The sequence below is a fragment of the Pipistrellus hanaki genome (genome assembly GCF_964339955.1).
Source record: "Pipistrellus hanaki genome assembly, chromosome: 17".
NCBI lineage: Eukaryota > Metazoa > Chordata > Mammalia > Chiroptera > Vespertilionidae > Pipistrellus > Pipistrellus hanaki.
In genome coordinates, this window is record NC_140519.1 from 16,840,169 (window position 1) to 16,859,800 (window position 19,632).

A 19,632-nucleotide genomic window follows, 5' to 3' on the forward strand; every position below is an offset into this window, starting at 1 on the left:
AGGGACATCCGTGCACTAAAGGGTTGTTAGTTTGATTCCTCGTCAGGGAACATGCCTGGATTTTGGGCTCGGTCCCTAGTGTTGGGGAGTGGGGGCATTAGGAGGTAGCTAATGGATGATGGATGTTACACTCTCACATTGATGTTTCTCTATCTCCATCACTCTGCCTTCCTCCCTCTCTCAAAAAATTGATTAAAAATTTTTTTTTTAAAAAAAATAAATTGCTCCCAGACTTAGTGAGGACAGCTGAGATGGGAACCCACTCCTGTGTGCCTTTAAGATCAGAACACTCTTTCCTCTGCCATGTGTAGATTTCACTTTGTGAACTCACTAATAAGGCTTACAGGTTGCTCATTTAAACTAAAGAATAACTGACACTATTCCATGTAAAAATGACCGGGTCAGATATTATGCCACCACCCTACTAAATAACCCTCAGTGACTGTCTGCTTACAGTTACCCTCAACATTCTGCTCATTCCCTTTCTAGATTTATCTCCCCATATCTTGCTTTCCTTGTAACCCATACTCCACTTCCTGAGGCACATCTGAGATCACCTCACTTACGTGGTGACCACTTGTTTGAGCCCCATCCTCTTTCTGAAATCATCAGCCCGCTCTGTAGAACTGGCTGCAGGAATGTTATCCACCCTTTGAGGCCCACTTTGGATGCCTCCTGGCCCATGCATTTTCCCGGGTCCCCCAAAAGATGTGAACACATCCTCCTCCAAATTTCCATAGCCCCCCTCTGAGGCCTTACCACTTCTGGTCCCACTGGTGATGTGGCTCATTGGACAGTTGCCTAGAGCAGGGATCTGGGGCAAACTTATTCTGTAAAGGACCAAATAGCAAGTACTATTTTAGGCACTCCAGACCACCCAGTACTTGCCACAACTACCCAGCTCTGCTGTTGTCTTGTGAAAGCAGCCATAGACAGTACCTAAATAAATGGATGTGGCTGTGCTTCAATAAAACTTTATTCATACAAACTATTGGTAAGCTGGATTCGGCCCCGCGTGGGCCAATCCCTGTTTGAGCTTATTGGTTCTCCAATGTCAACAACTGTATCTTCCTCAGGTCTATCTGCTGTGCATCGGAGTGCCCCAAGTGGCACTCATACATATCAGTGGAACGACATGGAGTTTTTAGGTGTTGGAATCAGAGATGCTTTTTTAGCTATCATCCGGGCCCTGAGAACTCTGCAGACGTCTCCCCCCATGTGATTGCTGCCTGTGCTTGACCCTGAGCTGCCAGACAGACCTGTTGACCTGTGGCCGACTTTCCTTTAGGTTCAGCCTGGAGCTTCAAAGACAGGGACTCCAGGGAGCCACAAAAACCCTTTGCCAACCCCTTCTCAAATCTGAGAAAACACCAGTAACATTTATAGGTGTACAAAGTCACCTCAGGCTGACTAATGCTCATGCCACAAAGGAAGCCATCCCATAGGATGATGTCTGACTCAGCAGGAAAGGGAAAGGGGGTCCCAGCGCTGGAAGAACCTCGCACAGTCCGTTTTCCTTCACTGGACCAGCTGGGCCCTAACTGTGTAATGGAGACGCTCGCCACGGTTACATGTAGGGAAAACCGTCAGAGGTTTGCAAGTCCATCCACAGGGTCAGTTCCAAAACACAGTGGCTCCCCAGGGGCTGGGGCACCCTTTAAAAAAAAATTTTTTTTTATTGATTTCAGAGAGGAAGGGAGAGAGACAAATCAATGATGAGAATCACTGATCGGCTGCCTCTTACATGCCTGAACTAGAGTGCCTTCCATAGTTACTCCTCTTTTTACACAGGAAGTACAGTTGGCCCTTGAACAACACGGCACTGGTTCACTTATGCGATAGATACACAGTTGGTCCTCTGTATCCCTGCGCTTTGCATCATGGATTCAAGCAAATGTGGATCGAAAACAGTATTTTCAGTCCGTGACTGGGAATCCGTGGATGTGGAGAGGCAGCTGTAAGCATTGTTCTACCCGTTTTACGGAAGGGACTCGAGCAGAGTTTGGTTTCCACAGCGGGGGAGGGTGTCCTGGGACCAACAGCAAGAGGACACTGTGGTTAGGTTTTGGGAGAGTAAAAACTTACACATGGATTTTCTATTGCTCAGTGCTCAGCACCCCTAACCCCCACAGGTCAACTGCACATCCAATCTATGTTCTTTTTGTCCGGGATCACTGCTAGAACATCAGCGTGGATATAAAAAGGTTGGTCTTTAAGCACAAGCAGAGTAAGAATCAACTTTTGAGCTTTAATGATACACATATATCGATTCCTGTTCCCACCCTCCTTGCGGGCCAAACTTGGAGCCAACCCCGAGCCAGAGGCTCTGTGGGGAAGACTGCGTGTTATTACAACAGGTAGGAAGGAAATGTGTCCACAGAGTCAACACCAAAACCAGGTTCTCTGCTGCCAAAGCACCCAGACTTTTCCACCCGTGGCTGCGGAGCACTCTCAGCATCATACAGCTTCCTGCTCTCTGCACGGTCCCTCCAGTTTCCATGCTTCCCCGGCCCCTCCTCTCAAACAGAAACAGTGGATTATTTTACAGCCGTGACCTGGGCAGACCTCTTTCTTGGGCAAGGCCCAGCCTGCTGCTTTCTGGCACAGTTCTAACCACTGTTTCAGTTTTCTCTGGAAAATGACCCATGTTTCTATACCCAGACCCGGTCGCCACTCCGCTGCTATGCAAAGCAAACAGTTGGATCATCATTATTATTAGACGCTACTCACGAATGTTAAGATAACTGAAGGGGACGCTTGATAAAAATCACCTCCTTCACCCCGTGTGCCTCTTTGCTTTCCTTTCAGCAAGTTATTGTACAAAGGTTAGAAACGGGGTCCCTAATCAGACAGCCCAGACGAGGCCCTTGGTCGCAGGCCTATCCCAAGCTGATGCTGTGGAAGGAAAGGGGGTGAGGAGAGAAGCAGGGTGAGGAGCAAAGGAGAGCCCACGCTCAGCAGGTCCCGGAGCCGGTGGTATTACTCACATGTGTTGGGAAGCATTGGGGTACAGTTTTGAAAACTGTGGGGCCGAGTCCTCGGGGCCGTGGGGCGCGGCGTGGCTGATCACCATCATAATGGGCCTATGGGGATACATTCTCTTAGACATTTTGAAGTAATTAATGCTCTCGTTAGTGATTAAGTCTGTGAAGTAGTCCTGAAACATACATTTGACACAAAACAGAAATTACAAAAAGGTGACATTCATCAGATCACATTTGAATACTGCGTTCCTCAGAAGCAACTCCCTGAATGATGGGGTAAGGCCTAAGGCGGGGAGGGACCCTGGACTTCCCAAGGCAGCAAGTCAGTTGCCAGGGACTTTCTAGGGTCACTAGCGCAGTAATATGTATTTTAAATAATGCACAACTTAGCAATTAGGCAAGAAAAAAGTCAAGTCCTGTTTGCCCAAGATAATGATCAGATCTGGCAACCCAAATGCTAGAGCACATAAAACACCGGATACATATTTCATTCTCAGATTTCGTTGATGTAATCCACTGACAAAAAATTTAATTACTTCAAGGGCAGGAAACACCAACACCCACTACACATTCACAGTTCCAGAACACACACACACACACGCACGCACGCACGCACACGCACACGAGTGCAAACCAACAAAAAATCTTTTCTTTTAAATTAAAAATTCACCTGTAGGAATGATACAATAATTGCTAATGGAAACCTTGGCCAAAACCTGGGTGCACAGGAAAAGCTATAACATTTTATTAATTAATGTACTCGAAGCACTAAATATGGGAAGCAGTTGATTTCCTGCAGATTACCCTCCGTTAATTGCACAGCTGCTGGGAGTAGAGCCTGGCGTTAATAAAATGACTTAACCCCTGGTCCCAGGGGCTGAGGCAAGGCCAGAAGGGAACGAAAAGGGAAGAAAAGATGAAAACTTAAATTAAACCACCTGCCTCGCTAAGTGTGTGTCAGGGGCCTGGAGTTCCAGCAGGAACGTCAGGGAGTGCCCGGGCGAGGTTTGCAGTGGCCGGGCTCCCAGGCATGACGAATCCCGTGTAGATTTAAGGACCGGAACAGCTGCCACAGCAGCGCCCAGGGGACGGAATCTGTGTCACATGCCATTGTGAGGACAAGCCCACAGGCTAGCACCTTTTTCTGTGGGAGTGTCTGTCTCATTCCTTTCCCCGCTTAAAAAAAAAAAAAAGATATATATTCTTTTTGGACACAGTTGTCTTTGACACTTAATCGGCTGTGGTAATGGGCAAGTTACGCTGATTTAGTCTTCGGAGGGAATCTAGATTACATCGGTCTCCTTAGGACAACGGGGAGAGAGAGGTTAATCGCCTGAACAAGGAGCACCAGAGCATCCCCACAGATAAAAAATGAGCACGGTGACAATCCGGGCAGGTTGTAGGATGCACCTTGGATCTGTCTCGGAGGTCCCTGCTGGCTAGCTCTCAGCTTGGATGAGTCTGGAAACTTATTAGGGATGTTTGTGAGTTTATTTGCATCCATTGTTTTTGAAGGGTAGGAAAGAGGAGACTGACACCTTAGCTCCTCCCAAATGTTTATTCACATCCATGTTTATTGATGGTGCTTGAATCAGGCCAAGCACCAAGGCCGCAATGTGCCCGAATTACACCGAGTTCCCTCCTCCTCATTTCTACCAGCAGCTCTTGGGTAGTGATCTGTGCTACATAGAGCAGACTCGAGGCTTCTTTTAGGGAAATGAGGAAGAGGTGAGTATGGCCGGAAGGGAAGAGGCTACTTTAAGCCAATGAGCAGGCTAAATTCAAAGGTATTTTCCCCCTTCACTCCTGTGATCTGAAAATTGTCTCATTTACACCAGCAATCACAGAACCCTTGGGAATTTTAAAGCCCAATCTAGGATCCGTTTGTTAGGGGGCTGTGGGGCACGCCAGTTCCAGTTTCTAGGAACTGATGTGGAAATCCTAGGATGGACAGCTTTAGAGATACTCCTGGACGCGAGCTGCCCTGGGGCAGGTGCCCTGGTCTCATCGCTGAGGTTGGTCAGACAGGAGTCTCAGGGAGGCGTGTGGGGCCCCAACTTCTGACTATTCCACTTGTTTGCTCTCGTTTTTACATCTAACTCTGAAGGCAAAATTGACTTTCACCCCAGGGAAAAGCAAAACAGTACCAAGATGAAGGTTTGATTATGTGGACAAGTCCTCTCTGGGTGTGGGAGGGAAACCAAAAATTATCACAAGACAGAGTGGAGGCATCTATGATTTTCCTGACGATCCTTTCATCAAAGGCTGATTGCCTTGTGCTCTAATGAGGGGAAAAAGTCACTATACAGAGTCAGTGTTCCTTGAGAGTCTTTCCTTGCCTGGAGTTTAAAATTACCTTAAAATTTCTCATTCTAACATTGTGAGAACATAGAAAGCCAATCTTGCGGATAGGTTAATTTGCTGGAAATGGCTGTTCTCCATTATGCACACAGTAAATTGATCCCGTGTAAAAGCGCCTGAAAATTACCTTTGCATAATCAAATCCGTGCTTTTCTTTGATGCCATTGCGACAAACAGTGTAATTATAGAAACGAGAATTCTTGATTAATCCAAGCCATTCTCGCCACCCAGGAGGGATGTAGCTGCCATTATATTCATTGAGGTATTTTCCAAAAAAGGCTGCAATGAGAAAAAAAGAAAAGATTATGTTCTCATGTGAAATGATTAATCATAAATAAATGTATAAATGCAAAAATATGAAACGATGGCTTGAAAAAGAGACGGGAGAAAAAAAAGTTAACGTAGGGCAGTGGATGTCAAAACAATGTTAGTGTCATACCCCAATCCTTTGGCAAAGAGACAGACATACACACATTTTCCTTTTGAGCAAATAAAAGTAGCCCCCAAGGACATGGATTGTAACTCAATAAAACCCCATAATGATCATGGTACTCTGGGTTTTAGCTCTTCTTGTGGTTTTCCTGGGGTTCCAGCAGAACATACCCCTTTGTTAAGAAGATGTAACAACCAGAGAAGCAGCCGGTGTGAGGCTTGGGACGCTACCCCTGGGCACACATGTATTTGAGAAGTGAAAGTTCAGTCCTTGTATGAAATTACTTTTTCTTAACTTACTGTTGTAGCGTTGTGAATTATAGAAACACTACATATCCAGAGAGTACAAATCTTCTAAACCAGTGGTCAGCAAACTCATTAGTCAACAGAGCCAAATATCAAGAGTACAACCATGAAATTTCTTTTGAGAGCCAAATTTTTTAAAGTTATACTTCTTCTAACACCACTCCTTCAAAATAGTCTCGCCCAGGCCGTGGTATTTTGTGGAAGAGCCACACTCAAGGGGCCAAAGAGCCGCAGGTGGCTTACGAGCCACAGTTTGCCAACCAAGGTTCTAAACCAAAGGTCTGAGGTACACTTTGTGTTTATGGGATGTGGCCACCGTTTTCATGTGTCATGTGTTTTGTGTCATCTGTGTTTATAGTATGTGCATTTTACAAAAGTGCATGTCTTTCTCTTCAAAACAAAAATAAAAAATTCTGGCAACATACAGATGCCACATAGGTGACCAACTTTCATAGAATGACAGTCCGATTAAAGTATTGGTGCCATAAATTCTCCATTGCTCATGGAGAAGGCCAGTGGAAGGGCTGTACATTTTAACTTCACATGTCACATCCAAGAAAGGCCACTGCCACAGGCTTACTGATCCTTCAGAGAAGCACGCCAGGAGCATGCTTCAGGTCCTCCGCCAGAGACGATGATTGGAGGGGGCAAGAGGAGAACAAGGTAGGTTGGAGTTTCAGGAACTAAATGGGTTCGATGTGGAAGCCAGACACCCTTTTTTAGTGATCAGAGTGTATCGTTGGCACACTTTTGAGAGAGAAAGAGAGTGCCACTTGTAACTGTTTTAATCACACCAGGAAAACAGATAAAAACAAGCACACTATTCAGGGTAAACCTAAGAGTTTGATCACCCTATTAGCCACATACATAGCCTTCCCCTCAAGAATGAAGACTAGAGAACATTTTATTTTATCTTATATAATAAAAGGCTAATATGTAAATTGACCAAACAGCAGAACAACCGGTTGCTATGACACACACTGACCACCAGGGGGCAGAAGCTCAATGCAGGAGCTGCCCTCTGGTGGTCAGTGCGCTCCCAAAGGAGGAGCGCCACTCAGCCAGAAGCTGGGTTCATGGCTGGCAAGCACAGTGGCAGTGGCAGGAGCCTCTCCCACCTCCGCAGCAGCACTAAGGATGTCTGACTGACAGCTTAGGCTTGGACATCCCCTGAGGGCTCTTGGTCTGCGAGAGGGTGCAGGCCTGGCTGAAGGACATCCCTAACTGCACGAGTTACATGCACTGGGCCTCTAGTATATGTATATATGGGAATACAAATGTGTACAGTGAAGTATATGTGTACACACCCATCTATATCATACATACATACACACGTGCATGCATGTTTTAATTTTTCTGATTTTTTAAAAGGCCTCCCTCTTTAATTCAGGGAGAGAGCGTGTCCTCTGCCTTCCCGGTCAAAGCCACTTCCCGGCTTCATCGGGCAGGTTTTGCAGGCGCCTTCTCTTACACAATGAAAACAGGGAGTTCCCGGATGACTGGCTTGGGATGAGAACAAACACTAGAATCCAGGCACTTCCCTGGTATTGTCTTAAAGCACATATTTCTCCATCATCACCTTATCCACGGTGCGTCATTTCCGTGACTTTAAGGGATGGCTCTTTACCTTGCTCTCATCTCTGATCTGCAACTACCTGTAGATGATCTCCATCTGAATGTTTTACTTGCCCTTTAACGCAGTCACCCAAATGGAACTAATCATTTTCCCTTCCAAATTTACTTCTCCGCTACCCTTAAATTCTCTGAGTGCATAATTGCCCTGCTGGGTAACACGCTCGGCAACCCAGAGCCTTCCCTGATCGCACCTGCGCCTCGCCCAGCAGTCGCCACCGCCTGTAGGTTCCCCCTGGGTGACAGCTCTCAAACCTTGCCTCCCTCTCTGATTATGTGATCCCCCACAGATGCCCAGCTCTGCTTGCCAGGCTCCTGGGTCTTTCCACTCTCAGCACCACCTTCCTGAAGACCAGCTCTGGTCACATGACCCTCTTCTCACAGTCTCTGTGTGAACCCTTGCCGCCTGCAGGATCCAGCTTAATTTGATTTGAGTGCTATCCTCAGCCTTCCTTGGGTCTGCACAAAATCACGCTCTCTCCAAGTCCACCTGCATTTCTCAGCTCACATCCCTCTCTGCAGCTCTGGTTTGCATCTCTCTTCCTCTCCTGTGCCACTACTGTCTTCATCTCCCTCTCTCTGTCAAGGTCAGAGCACATGCCACTTCACTTCTGGTCTTTGCCCCAATCTCATAGCCATTTGTGTCTGTGGCTCTAACGACATCTCTCTTTCTTCCCAGTGGTAGAGTCAAGTTCATATGTGAGCCTCACCCTTCTTAGACTGTAAGGCTTTTGAGGACAAGCATTACCTTGTCTCTGTATTCTCCCCCTCCATCCTTGCCCTGGGGTTTATGGGTCCCCATGCATTCTGGGGATTCCACAGGTTCCATACTTGTTACATTTTGTTTTCAGATGGGTTATAATTTTGACGTTGATTTGGTCTAAATATTTTCATACAATAGAGCTCCACAGTTGCTGAAGTTGATGTTTCTCAGACTGACTTTTTTTTTTTAAGAGTTGACTTCAGTCTGAGGAACAAGGCAATGTCTACTTATTTGTTGAGTGAATGTTTACTTGTTGAATCTGTGAGTGAGTGACTGGATCAAGCTGCCCCTCAGCCAAACGCCCACAGCCTGAGGATTCTGCCAGGGCCCCGGGCACCTCCAGGGGGCAGGACAAAGTGTCAGAGGCTCTCACGTCAGGTCTGACTCAGGATTTTCCTCCCAGCTGAGCGTGTAGTAGGAATTCTCCTAATGACGGCTTTTTGCCTGCAGAGACTAACCACCTTTTCACACAGAATCACAAGATGAGCTTCCTTTTCCGACGAAAGCAACATGACTTGGAGTCACAGGCAGCCAACCGACACCACAGCCCAACGACGTCACTCCAGAAGGGGGCTGTTTCCAGAATCTTCCACTTAATAACCTCAGGCCCAGCTCTTTCCTCTGGCCTGTGCCTCATCCCTGGGGGTTTGTTTCATTTTCCCCTCCTTTGGTTTTTCAAAGAAGTAAAAGAGCATTACATGGTTTGGGATATAAACCCTGGAGCCAGCCTGTCGGGGTTCCAATCCTGGCTTGCTACTTGCTTTGCTCCGTGTCCATCGGCGTTACTTAACTCTACCTCCGACTTCCTTTCCTAAAACCATGAAGATGATAATAGTACCAGAGGCAGCATTCTGGTCAGGATTAAATGAGTTAATGCAAACATCAAGTGCTCAGCCCAGGGCCGGGCACATAACAAGAGCCTTTTCCATGCTGCTGCTACTGCTGCTGTTATTATTAGCATCTGTTATTGCCATCCTTTCCAATCTGTGCTCCGATGGTAAATAATTGACCATTCCGTGGCGCAAGCAACTCTCGTCCCAGATCTCTGCACTTGTGCGTTTGAAAACATTTCCTGAGAGGTTACAATATTTTCTTTTCGGATCTGATGGATTTTGTGGCAACACGTTCTCTCCCATTTGGCTTCCTTTCCCCTGCTCCATGCGTTATAAAAGTGTTCCTGTTCCTCTTAGTTTTATTTTTTGTGTGTGTGTGTGTGTGTGTGTTTTTTTTTTTTCCTTGCAGAGCAGCCATGCCAAGCCCTTCCTTCACTGTTTCCCTCGAGAGACTACTAATATTTTGTGCTGTTTTCTACCCATTGCCATGGCTATTCCCTACCCTTTCATCCTCTTACACACTATTTCTACGAGTCTCTTTACTGTGCTTGTCAGTCACGTCAGAACTCCCTCCAGGTTTTCGGTGTCTTTGTGTTAATGGGGTGCAAGGAATGTACCCAGTTTTCCAGATGTGCCCTCGCCCGTCACACTTGTTCCAAGAAGCCAGGGCCTCACGCCTCACGGAGCGACACCCCAGTGTTGGCAGCTTCCAGAGACGCCGGCCTTTTCTGTTGCCTCCTGATGTCGAGACTCGTTTGTAACCACCCCTGGCAGCACTCTGCAATTGATTATCTGGCCTTCTAATGATTTCCCTCCAGATGTTTTAAATCTCTTCCTCCCTCCTGAAGGTGAATTTCATTTTCTTGCCCATGCTGCCATTGTGTTATGGGGAGTTTGAAGTTCTTCTCCCCTTTGGTGCTGGCATTCAACTCTCCTCACTGCTGTGCTATCTGACTACGTCACCACCACGCCACCGACCCGCCCTTCCGTATCACCGTCTCTCTGGGAGGCCACTGCACACGTTCCTTCACGGCTATTGGCTCCAGGAGAAAGATCACCAAGACTTGGTTTTAATTACCTTTGACTTTAGGCCACGCTACTCTGTCCAGGACTATTTGTGCCATAATACATAGGAAAGTTTCCTTGAGCTATTTGGAGCAAAGGTATTTTATTATTATTACAATACTATTGTTGTTATTGTTAATCCTCACCCAAGGATATTTTTTGCTATTGGTTTTTAGAGAGAGTAAAAGGAAAGGAGGCCCCAGCTGGTTTGGCTCAGTGGATAAGAGTGTTGGCCTGGGGACTGAAGGGTCCCGGGTTCGATTCCTGATCAAGGGCACATGTCTTAGTTGTGGACTCCATCCCCACAGTTGAGGGTGTGCAGGAGGCAGCTGATCCATGATTGTTTCTCATCATGGATGTTTCTATATCTATTTCCCTTCTCCCTCTCTGAAATCAATAAGAATTTATATATATATATATATATATATATATATATATATATATATATATATGTGAAGGAAGAAGGGATAGAGAGAAAAAAAATATGTGCGAGAGACATATCGATTGGCTGCTTTCCCCCCAAACCCCAACTGGGCTGGGATTGAACCTGAAACCCAAGTACATGTCCTTGACCCAGAATTGAACCTGTCACCCTTTGGTACGCAAGCCAATGCTCTAACCATTGAGTTACACTGGCCAGGGCAAAGATATTTATTTTAAGTCAGCCATAGTAACTACCCAAAAGATTTCTGATGCTGTGGAGAAGTTAAATCTTATTCAATATAAAAAATGATATACTAACTGAGCCTTTTCACTCTGTGTAACAGATAGATTTGGGTCACAGGATTTCACTAGTTGTAACTAGTAACACACATCATTTTAAACCAAGTAAAAATTATGACTTCCTTTATGTTAACCCATCTGGTTTCCCCAATTAGATTTTAAGTCTAATGAAGGCAGCAATCTTATTTTATATCTCTTCCCATCCCAGTGTCTAGTGAAGTTCTAAGAATGTGGTGCCTCAATAAATAGCATACTGTGGAATGCTGTCTTTTTTTTAAAAAATATATATATTTTATTTTTTTTTTTACAGAGAGGAAGAGAGAGGAAAAGAGAGTTAGAAATATCAATGAGAGAAAATCATCGATCAGTTGCCTCTTGCACACCCCCTACTGGGGATGTGCCTGCAACCAAGGTACATGCCCTTGACCGGAATTGAACCTGGGACCTTTCAGTCCGAAGGCCGACACTCTATCCACTGAGCCAAACCAATTTCGGCGAATGCAATTTCTTATGTTACGTACTCATAAGAAGAATATTAGTTTGCCTTACTTTAAGTGAACTCTACCTTTACAAAACCTATATTAGAGAAGTAACATAAGTAACATAAAATTTATAACATAAAAGACATGAAATTAGAAAAGTTGACTAATTTGAATGTTGTTTTGTTACAAAAGAATATTCTATAATACAAAAAGTTGTCCTGCAGATCTGTTAAATATTGCCCTTTGTATTCCAGTGATATGTAGAATTAGTAAAACTAAATTTAATTCTCATGTGATTTCATGTATCATGTGTTAAGATTATAATTTGGACACTACAATTTTTAAATGAATCAATATAATAACTGCAGTGGTCATAATAAGATGACAGCATGATTTTGAACAGGAAAGAAAACTTAAGAACCCTTCTTGTCCAATCTCTACATTTTGTGGGTTGAAAAACTTGCCTCTCTACAAGTTCTCAAAACAAAGAAAAGGCTGAATGAACTAGGAAGTGACTCCAGGCGCCCTCAGTCTTTGTTCAGGATTTTTGCTAACACTTGATGCTACCTCTGAAACATGTCTTATCACCTTTACCTTAAAACTAGGCCAGGTTTCACACACATGTCTATACCCTAGCAAGAAATGCAAGCTAAAAAAATTTTTGAGCATAGAGTCAGGCAGGATATTCATTTTTATGATCGATAATCCAATGTCATTCCCAGTTCACTTGTCAGAACATAAAATGCAATAGACATGTTACTGTATTTTCCCTTTCTCGAACATTTAAGCGGTTGTGGACTCATATTTTCCATGAGTAAGTTTAGAAAAATTTAGGCTATAGCCAGTCCAAAAATATGCCTCAGTTCTGAAAAAGAAAAATCATGTCATACAACAGTAAATATAATATTGGATCAATTCGATTCATTTAAATCCATGTATTCTGGATTCCTCCCAAAATAAACCTCTTAGTAATTTGTCTTCTCTGAGCTGTTCTTCGTAAATCTAATTGCTGCTTTGTGCTTTTCTCTCGATGGATATTTATGTCTAATACATATTTCAGTTTCCTTCATTATTTTTCTTCAGTTTTCAGCTAAATGTTCCAAATAATATATTCATTATTAAGACAACAATAAAATCTTTATATGCTGGCTCTTTTCCGACTAGTCTAGTGGCTCATGAATAATTATGCTGGTTTAATGCCTACTCACCAGTTCTCTTAACCTCCTAAGGTGCCTGTCATCTTGATATGCTTATGTGTTTATTTTCAAATGTGTCACTGTCCCTGGTTAGATCAATAATTATTGTCCACAGTTGTCTCAGACACTTCAATATGCTTCCATCAAAGATAAATTTAAACTCTGTAGATCCCATCATTGCCATTTTGGTCTTCCATTTATAATTTTTCTGATTTACTAATGGACACATCAATATTTGTTTTCCACACTGAGTATCTGGATTAAGTCCTTGTTACCCTTGAAAAAAAATTGCCTTTAATTTTGTAGGATGACTCACTATAAATTCCACTATTACCTAAGTGTCTGGACCCCCGGGGAGAAGGTTGGCTTCAGAATCTGTCTTAGTTTCCAAGAACATATCTCCTCTCCCTGAATGAAGCAGGCCTGCTGGGCTGAACAAAAGGTCAGACACTTGTCATGGGCAAAGCCTTACGATGTGCAATTTCATCCTAGACCGAACCCAAGAGTTAGAGTCGCACACCGGAAAGAGCCCCAAGGATCAAGGTCCTGACACCTGGTCTTCCCATTAGAGCATCGAATGTGTCACTTCAGCGAGTCAGTTTAATCTTGTGGGTCTAAGGCAGTGGTCGGCAAACTCATTAGTCAATAGAGCCAAATATCAACAGTACAATGATTGACATTTCTTTTGAGAGCCAGATTTTTTAAACTTAAACTTCTTCTAACACCACTTCTTCAAAATAGACTCGCCCAGGCTGTGGTATTGTATTTTGTGGAAGAGCCACACTCAAGGGGCCAAAGAGACGCATGTGGCTCATGAGCTGCAGTTTGCCAACCATGGGTTTCATTCAAGTTCTTGCAACCCATTTTGGGGTGGATACAGCAGAGCATGAGTGAAACAAGTACCTGTATAATATTGTCTACTACAGTCACATTGCTGTATACCATGCCTCTAGAACTTATCTTGTTTTCCTCTCCTGGGTTAGCCCTGAAACAAATTAGCAAACCCTCGTTGGCCGCTCTCAGTCCTGCAGGATGCTCTGACTCACCCTGCATCTCTACTTATCACGGACATTGTCCATATTGCTCTGGATACAGTGAGAGTCCCAACCTTCCAAGCTGTATGCACGCTGCTGGGAAAAAATTATAGGGAGCCTGGGAGACAAGAGGCCCTGATCTCACACAACGCTTTCCAGGAATGAAACAAAATTGGACGGTTCAAATCAGGAACCAGGCATTAGGGGACCATTGCTGATTTTGCTTCTGAGCTGGTCACACAGTTTCTGAAATCCCCACTTCAGTTATAAAACAGAGCCAAGTACATTTGCTGGCTACAAAACCCTACAGGGATGCTTGATGGATTTGCAAATTGCTTCAGAGCTCTCAGATGAAAGGTGCTATAAATTTAAATCACTTATGTGAGAAACAGGATAAGGCACTCCAAGTAACCTAGTTTCTTTCCGAAGCATAAGCAAACACCCTAGAGATTCCTGGGAGGAGCTTCCTCTGTGAGCGGCAATCTTGAAATGTCTGCGGATGGCAATGCTGTCCTACTCACAATGAATATTTTCATCCATAAATAAAAAGTATTAAGTGCCCACGGGGTGCTCTGCAGAGGAGCCAATGGTCACGTGTTTCCTGAGATCAGTGGGAAAGATTCATTTCACTTTTTGAAGAGATTTAACAGAACACATTTATCTGAAATCCTTTACTTTTAAAAATTTGGGACAGAAAATTTGTAAAATAATTTCCAATAGGCGTTAATGAAAGGTGGTTCTGAAAAATTTCTTTTGCATTGTAGCCCCTCTAGAATCATTCTTATTTCCGTTCATGAAGAAATGCTGAAAGCATCTGAATTGTGGAGGTATAAAGGCTTTGGTGAGGGTGGGGGCGGGCAGCCTTACTAGAAAGAGCCTCGCTTCTTTCTTACAAAGACTAGCATGATGCTTATGACCTCTCTTGAAAGTGGTCCCCAATTTTCAAAAGACCAACTAACCCAAACCTTCCTCTTGCCCTCTGTAGGTTAAACAATGACAGCAGGTACAGCAATTGCCTTCCTTCCTCGGAAGGTGAAGGGGAACATCTGAGACCTAAAAATGACTGCAACTGAAGCTAAAGAAACTCCAAATCTTACTAAATTATGAATGAATGAATGAATAAATGCATCAATAAAGTACACATCATTGATTTATTCATTCAATGATTTATTAATTCACTAAGTGATTGTGATCATCTACTGTGTGCCAGACCCCGAGGAACAATCAACAGAAGTTTACCAACATCTAAAACAAGCCTCAGGCTGTGCCATGATGCCCTGAGATTCGGGAGGTTGAGGTAAGCAGGCAAAGGAGAAGGGAAAAAAATCATCTATTGTAGGTTCTCCTGGAATATTCCAATTGCTGGTCACTCTGCTGAGGACAACATTTTCAGAACATGTCCCCTGAGAATCATTCTGTCTTCTCTCTAAGGGGCCTCTCCTTGGAGCATCCTTCAGAGTGAAAAGGTGAGGGGAGGGAAGGATATGATACAGAACATTTGGGAACTTACTGGATTTTCCTATATTTCATCGGGAACTGCATTTTCTTGTGTCTAAGGTGTTTTATCCGAGGGCCCCGGGCCAGAAAGTTCCCCCCTTTACCTGTTCTGTAGCCGGTGTTGTTCAGATACACGGCAAAAGTCCGAGGTTCGTGCATCGCCTGCCAGGAGGGCGAGGAGCAGTTCTCGTTGTTGGTGTAGACGTTGTGGTTGTGCACGTACTTCCCGGTGAGCATGGAGGAGCGAGAGGGGCAGCACATGGGCGTGGTCACGAAGGCGTTGGTGAACGTGGCGCCCCCATGCTCCATAATCTTTCTCGTTTTGTTCATCACCTGCAGGGACCCTGAAAGGCACAATTCCACGGTTGTTTAGCCATTTTCGCCTTGTCACTCAGTGACACTGTTCCCTTGATTTACTCATTTCCTTCCCTTGGCTTGAAGAAGTCTGTAATTTCACCAGCTCTCATTTCCAGAACCAAATTAAAACAGTTGGGATGCGACCATGTCAAGTATGTTGCAGAATAATAAACACACTTCCAGCTTCTCTCCTCCGTAATCACAAGGGGGGAAATGCAGGCTAATCTGATAATTAAGGCTAGAATGCTAGATACCGAGCGGGTTCAAAGGCCGGCCGCCCTTTGAAGAGCACAGAGAACGATAGGCGCTTACAAAGCATTAGCCTTCCCCCACCCCCGCCCACCGCACATGCAGAGCTAGTGATCTTCCAGCGGTGCCTACAGATAGTGCTTTAATCTATGAAAAAAAAAGAGGATTTTTTTCCACTAAGTAAAAGTCCCTCCAAAATGCCTGCATTTAATTAAAAGAAAAAAAAAAAAAGAAAAAGATGAATGTAACTTGGTATCCTCTTGCAAACTCTCCAAATGCCTGCCCAGTGTTCCTCTGAGGATAGCACTACCAGCTTGTATTTTCACCTGTTTGCATGTAATTTCAAAAGACAGATTGTTTGCTTGTGATTCCGGCGCTCTCAAAAGTACTTGCGTGGTAGAAAAATACTCCGTTTTCACGGTACAAGATGAAATTGTAACCTAAGATTACTGAGGAAGGAAAAAAAAAAAAAATCCATTTCGATTACTCTATCCAGCCAAACACTGCAGCTGAAACCCATCCAAACGCTGCAGAGAAAAGCACAGGCCAGAATTCAATAGTCTTTTCAGGACTTGTCAAGAAATGCACCACAGAGCGCCACGACCAAGCCCCCTGCATTTGAATCCCGGAGCCTCACTTTCCAACAGGTCCCACTTCTTCCAAAGAAAGGGAGAAAGTCTGTGCAGTCTTCCAGCAAGGAAGGAAATCGTAATGCAAACCAGGCGAGCACTCACAGCAGAAGAGAAGTGTGCCGCAGTCCAAAAAGCCACGGTTTGCCTGATTTTTTTTCCACATACCAGCTTTTACCATTCACACGAAACAGGCAAACAGCAAGAGGGTTTCTAATTGGGTCTCATTAGAGCTCCTTAAACCATGCTTCACTTAGAGGGATCCCAACTGCTTCTTCCCTTCTGGGAGTCTCTGGGGGGACCCCACAAACCTTTTTGTAATCGGTGAACAATATGTCATGAGTGCCCATTTTATGCTGGACATTTTATCAGCCTTGCACTCTGGGCTGGGCCCCGAGTGAAGCATTAACAAAGGAAATGGAAAATTCTCTGCTGCCGCTGGTCTTCAGCAGTCAACGATCCAAAAGAAAACCTACGTTACAAAAATCCTGGGGCTCGTTGCAAAGCAATGTACACATCAGAGTGGAGGGACAGCAGTAGCAGTATCTCTGAGGTTAGAGGGGACCTAGAGGGAATGTTCAGTAAGGGTTCTGAAATGAGAGTTGAGGACAAACAGAGGGAGAGAGAAAAACATTCGATGGGGTGAAGTGGATTGTCGGGAGAACGGGGATGATGCTAAGAAGTGGAGTGATGAGTATACCACACTGATTTCCTGGAATTGAAAAACAAATATGGCGAAGTCTCTTGAAATGTGGGAGGCAGCGTGAGCAAAGAGCTGGAGGCTGGGTAGAGAGAACAGACAAAATAAAGGCGGAGTAGGTTCTTTGCCAAAGGCATGAACAACACGGTGGGAAGAAAGTTGTTGAGGGGTGTTGCTGTGTCAGTGGGAGTGCCTGCAGAGGAAGGAATAGGCTGGTCCATCAAGGGGACAGCCAAGAGGTCAAGGAAGCCATCAGGCCACACGGTGATAAGAACATGAACTGGATTGTGTTGCTACAATAGGGCAACTCTATGAAGCAGATCCAAAAGACTTCATAATGCATCAGAAGGTCATGTGTTAACTATAATAATACCCCAAAGATTTCAGCATGAAGAAAAAGATGGAAAAAATAATTGTTGCACTGTTGGCCCCAAAAAATAAGTAAAAGGAGATATGCCCTAAGGATCAAAGAAGTTCATTTAAAAAATGTTGCATGTTGTACTTGTGTTGGTCAATCCTACAGGGGGAAGCATCCTGGAGATGAGTAGATGACTAGGGACAAGGCGAGGGAGAGGGTGAGAGGTACATGCTGAAGTCTATCAGTCCCCTCTCTTCTTCAGACATCCTCGGTGCTTACTCACTGTAATATCCTGGATTTTGGAAACATTTTCATTTCCTAATAATATCTTTATTTCAAAGAATGAGCTCCCCGAGTTTGCTTTATGAGACTAGCTGGATTCAAATGTAAAAGATGCAGCTGGAAACCATCTTTCAAGGTCCCAAATCACAAAGCTACAATCTGTAGTTTATAGACTCATTTGGAGTGAAAATAGGGGATGGTAGGTGGAAATTGGATCTAAGGTCAAGTAATATGAAAATAGGCTAAAACTTAGCCCAATTGAAATCTTTGGAATTGCCCTGGCCAGGTCTGAAATCATTCTAAGTATCCTTAACAGTTCCTCCAATGCTCTGTTTCCAACTAGTGCCCAGGTCAGAGGGAACCATGAGGAGATTTGGTTGCCACCATCACTGTGACCACCACAGCTCCATCATTGGGGTTCCTGGAAGTGGCACCTGGCTTGAAGCTTCTCAATAAAGAGGAAATTCTGAGACATCCTTCTCCAAATGTAAACATCATCTGGAGAGCACATTAAATCACAGAATTCTGGGCCCACCCAAAGAAACAGACATAGTAAGACCAGGGAAGAGCCTGAGAACTTGCATTTCTAACAAGCTTCCAGTCCATAGACCACACTTGGGGACACATTCTAGGTTGGACACAGAATTAGGAAAGCCTGGAGCTGGAAGTGACTTTAGTGGTTGCCTTGTTTTAAGTGATCTAAGTCGTTTGGTCCATGTTCCAGGCTAACAGATGTTGTGTAGACAGAAAAAGAAAACAATGATTTTACACTTACTCTCAGGTTCTCCTCTAAGAGCTCCACATTCATCAGCACATTTAATCCTGACAATAACCCTTTGTAGTGGTGGTGCTGTTATTTATTATTCCCAATTTATGGATGTTAAAACTGAGACATAAAGGCTTAAATAACATACATGGGGCCACACAGAGCACAGCAGCAAATACAGGCAGCCTGCTCCAGAGAACATCTCTCCAGCTCACGAGACTGAGCACGGACTGTGACACTGATGTTTTCAAGACAGAGAAACAGAAATGATGTCTGCTGGAAGTCAAGATATGCCTCCCTTTCTATAGTCTCATATTCTGCTCCATCTGGCCTTTAAGGGGAGATACTGACAGACATTAATGCCTGCCTCTTGCCATCCCAAGGGCTGAAGGGAACTCAGTAGCTTAGGCCCAGGAGAAGGGTGAGTGGGCTGAAGATGGGTCTGTCTTTAGTAGCTGACAGCCACAATGGTGTCAAGCTCAGCTTCTGATCTCAGTGGATTCCCTGGTTAGACTCAGAGGGGGGACTGCAGGAATCATACCTCTTCTCTCTGTAAAGCAAGTTAGCAAGCACCAGGGAGGTAAGCATAGAGCACCTTCTTACGGCTCTGCAATGATTAATGCTGGTCAATAACACTGCCTTGCACTGCATCTATTGCCATGTGATTGCACCATTGATTTTTCATTGGGAACCTCTATAAAAAAGTTTCCTGTAATAGAACTCATAATTATGCATTTACAGCTATTGAGAGGAGTGGGTGGGACTGTGTTGTATCCTGTGGTAGGAAGGGCAATAAAGTCCTTTTTTTTTTTTTTTTTTTACTGAGAGGAAGGGATAGGGATAGAGAGTTAGAAACATTGATGGGAGAGACACCGATTCAGCTGCTTTCTGTACACTCCCTACTAGGATGTGCCTGCAACCAAGGTACATGCCTTTGACCAGAATTGAACCTGGGACCCTTCAGTCCGAAGGCTGACTGAGCT

The 19,632-nt window shown here is 44.4% G+C and overlaps 1 protein-coding gene across 7 annotated transcripts in view; it reads right to left on the reverse strand.

Moving 5' to 3' along the window:
* Positions 1–19,632, reverse strand: part of SULF1 (sulfatase 1) — a gene marked incomplete at its 3' end in the record, with an annotated part of 169,593 nt that overhangs the window by 58,505 nt on the left and 91,456 nt on the right. For all 7 annotated transcript variants that reach the window (XM_084864354.1, XM_084864349.1, XM_084864352.1 and 4 more), the window contains 3 exons: positions 15,413–15,652; positions 5,473–5,624; positions 2,988–3,157 (listed from right to left, as the gene is read on the reverse strand). In XM_084864354.1, the coding sequence (XP_084720480.1) occupies positions 2,988–3,157; positions 5,473–5,624; positions 15,413–15,652 (562 nt within the window). The remainder of the gene's footprint in view (positions 1–2,987; positions 3,158–5,472; positions 5,625–15,412; positions 15,653–19,632) is intronic.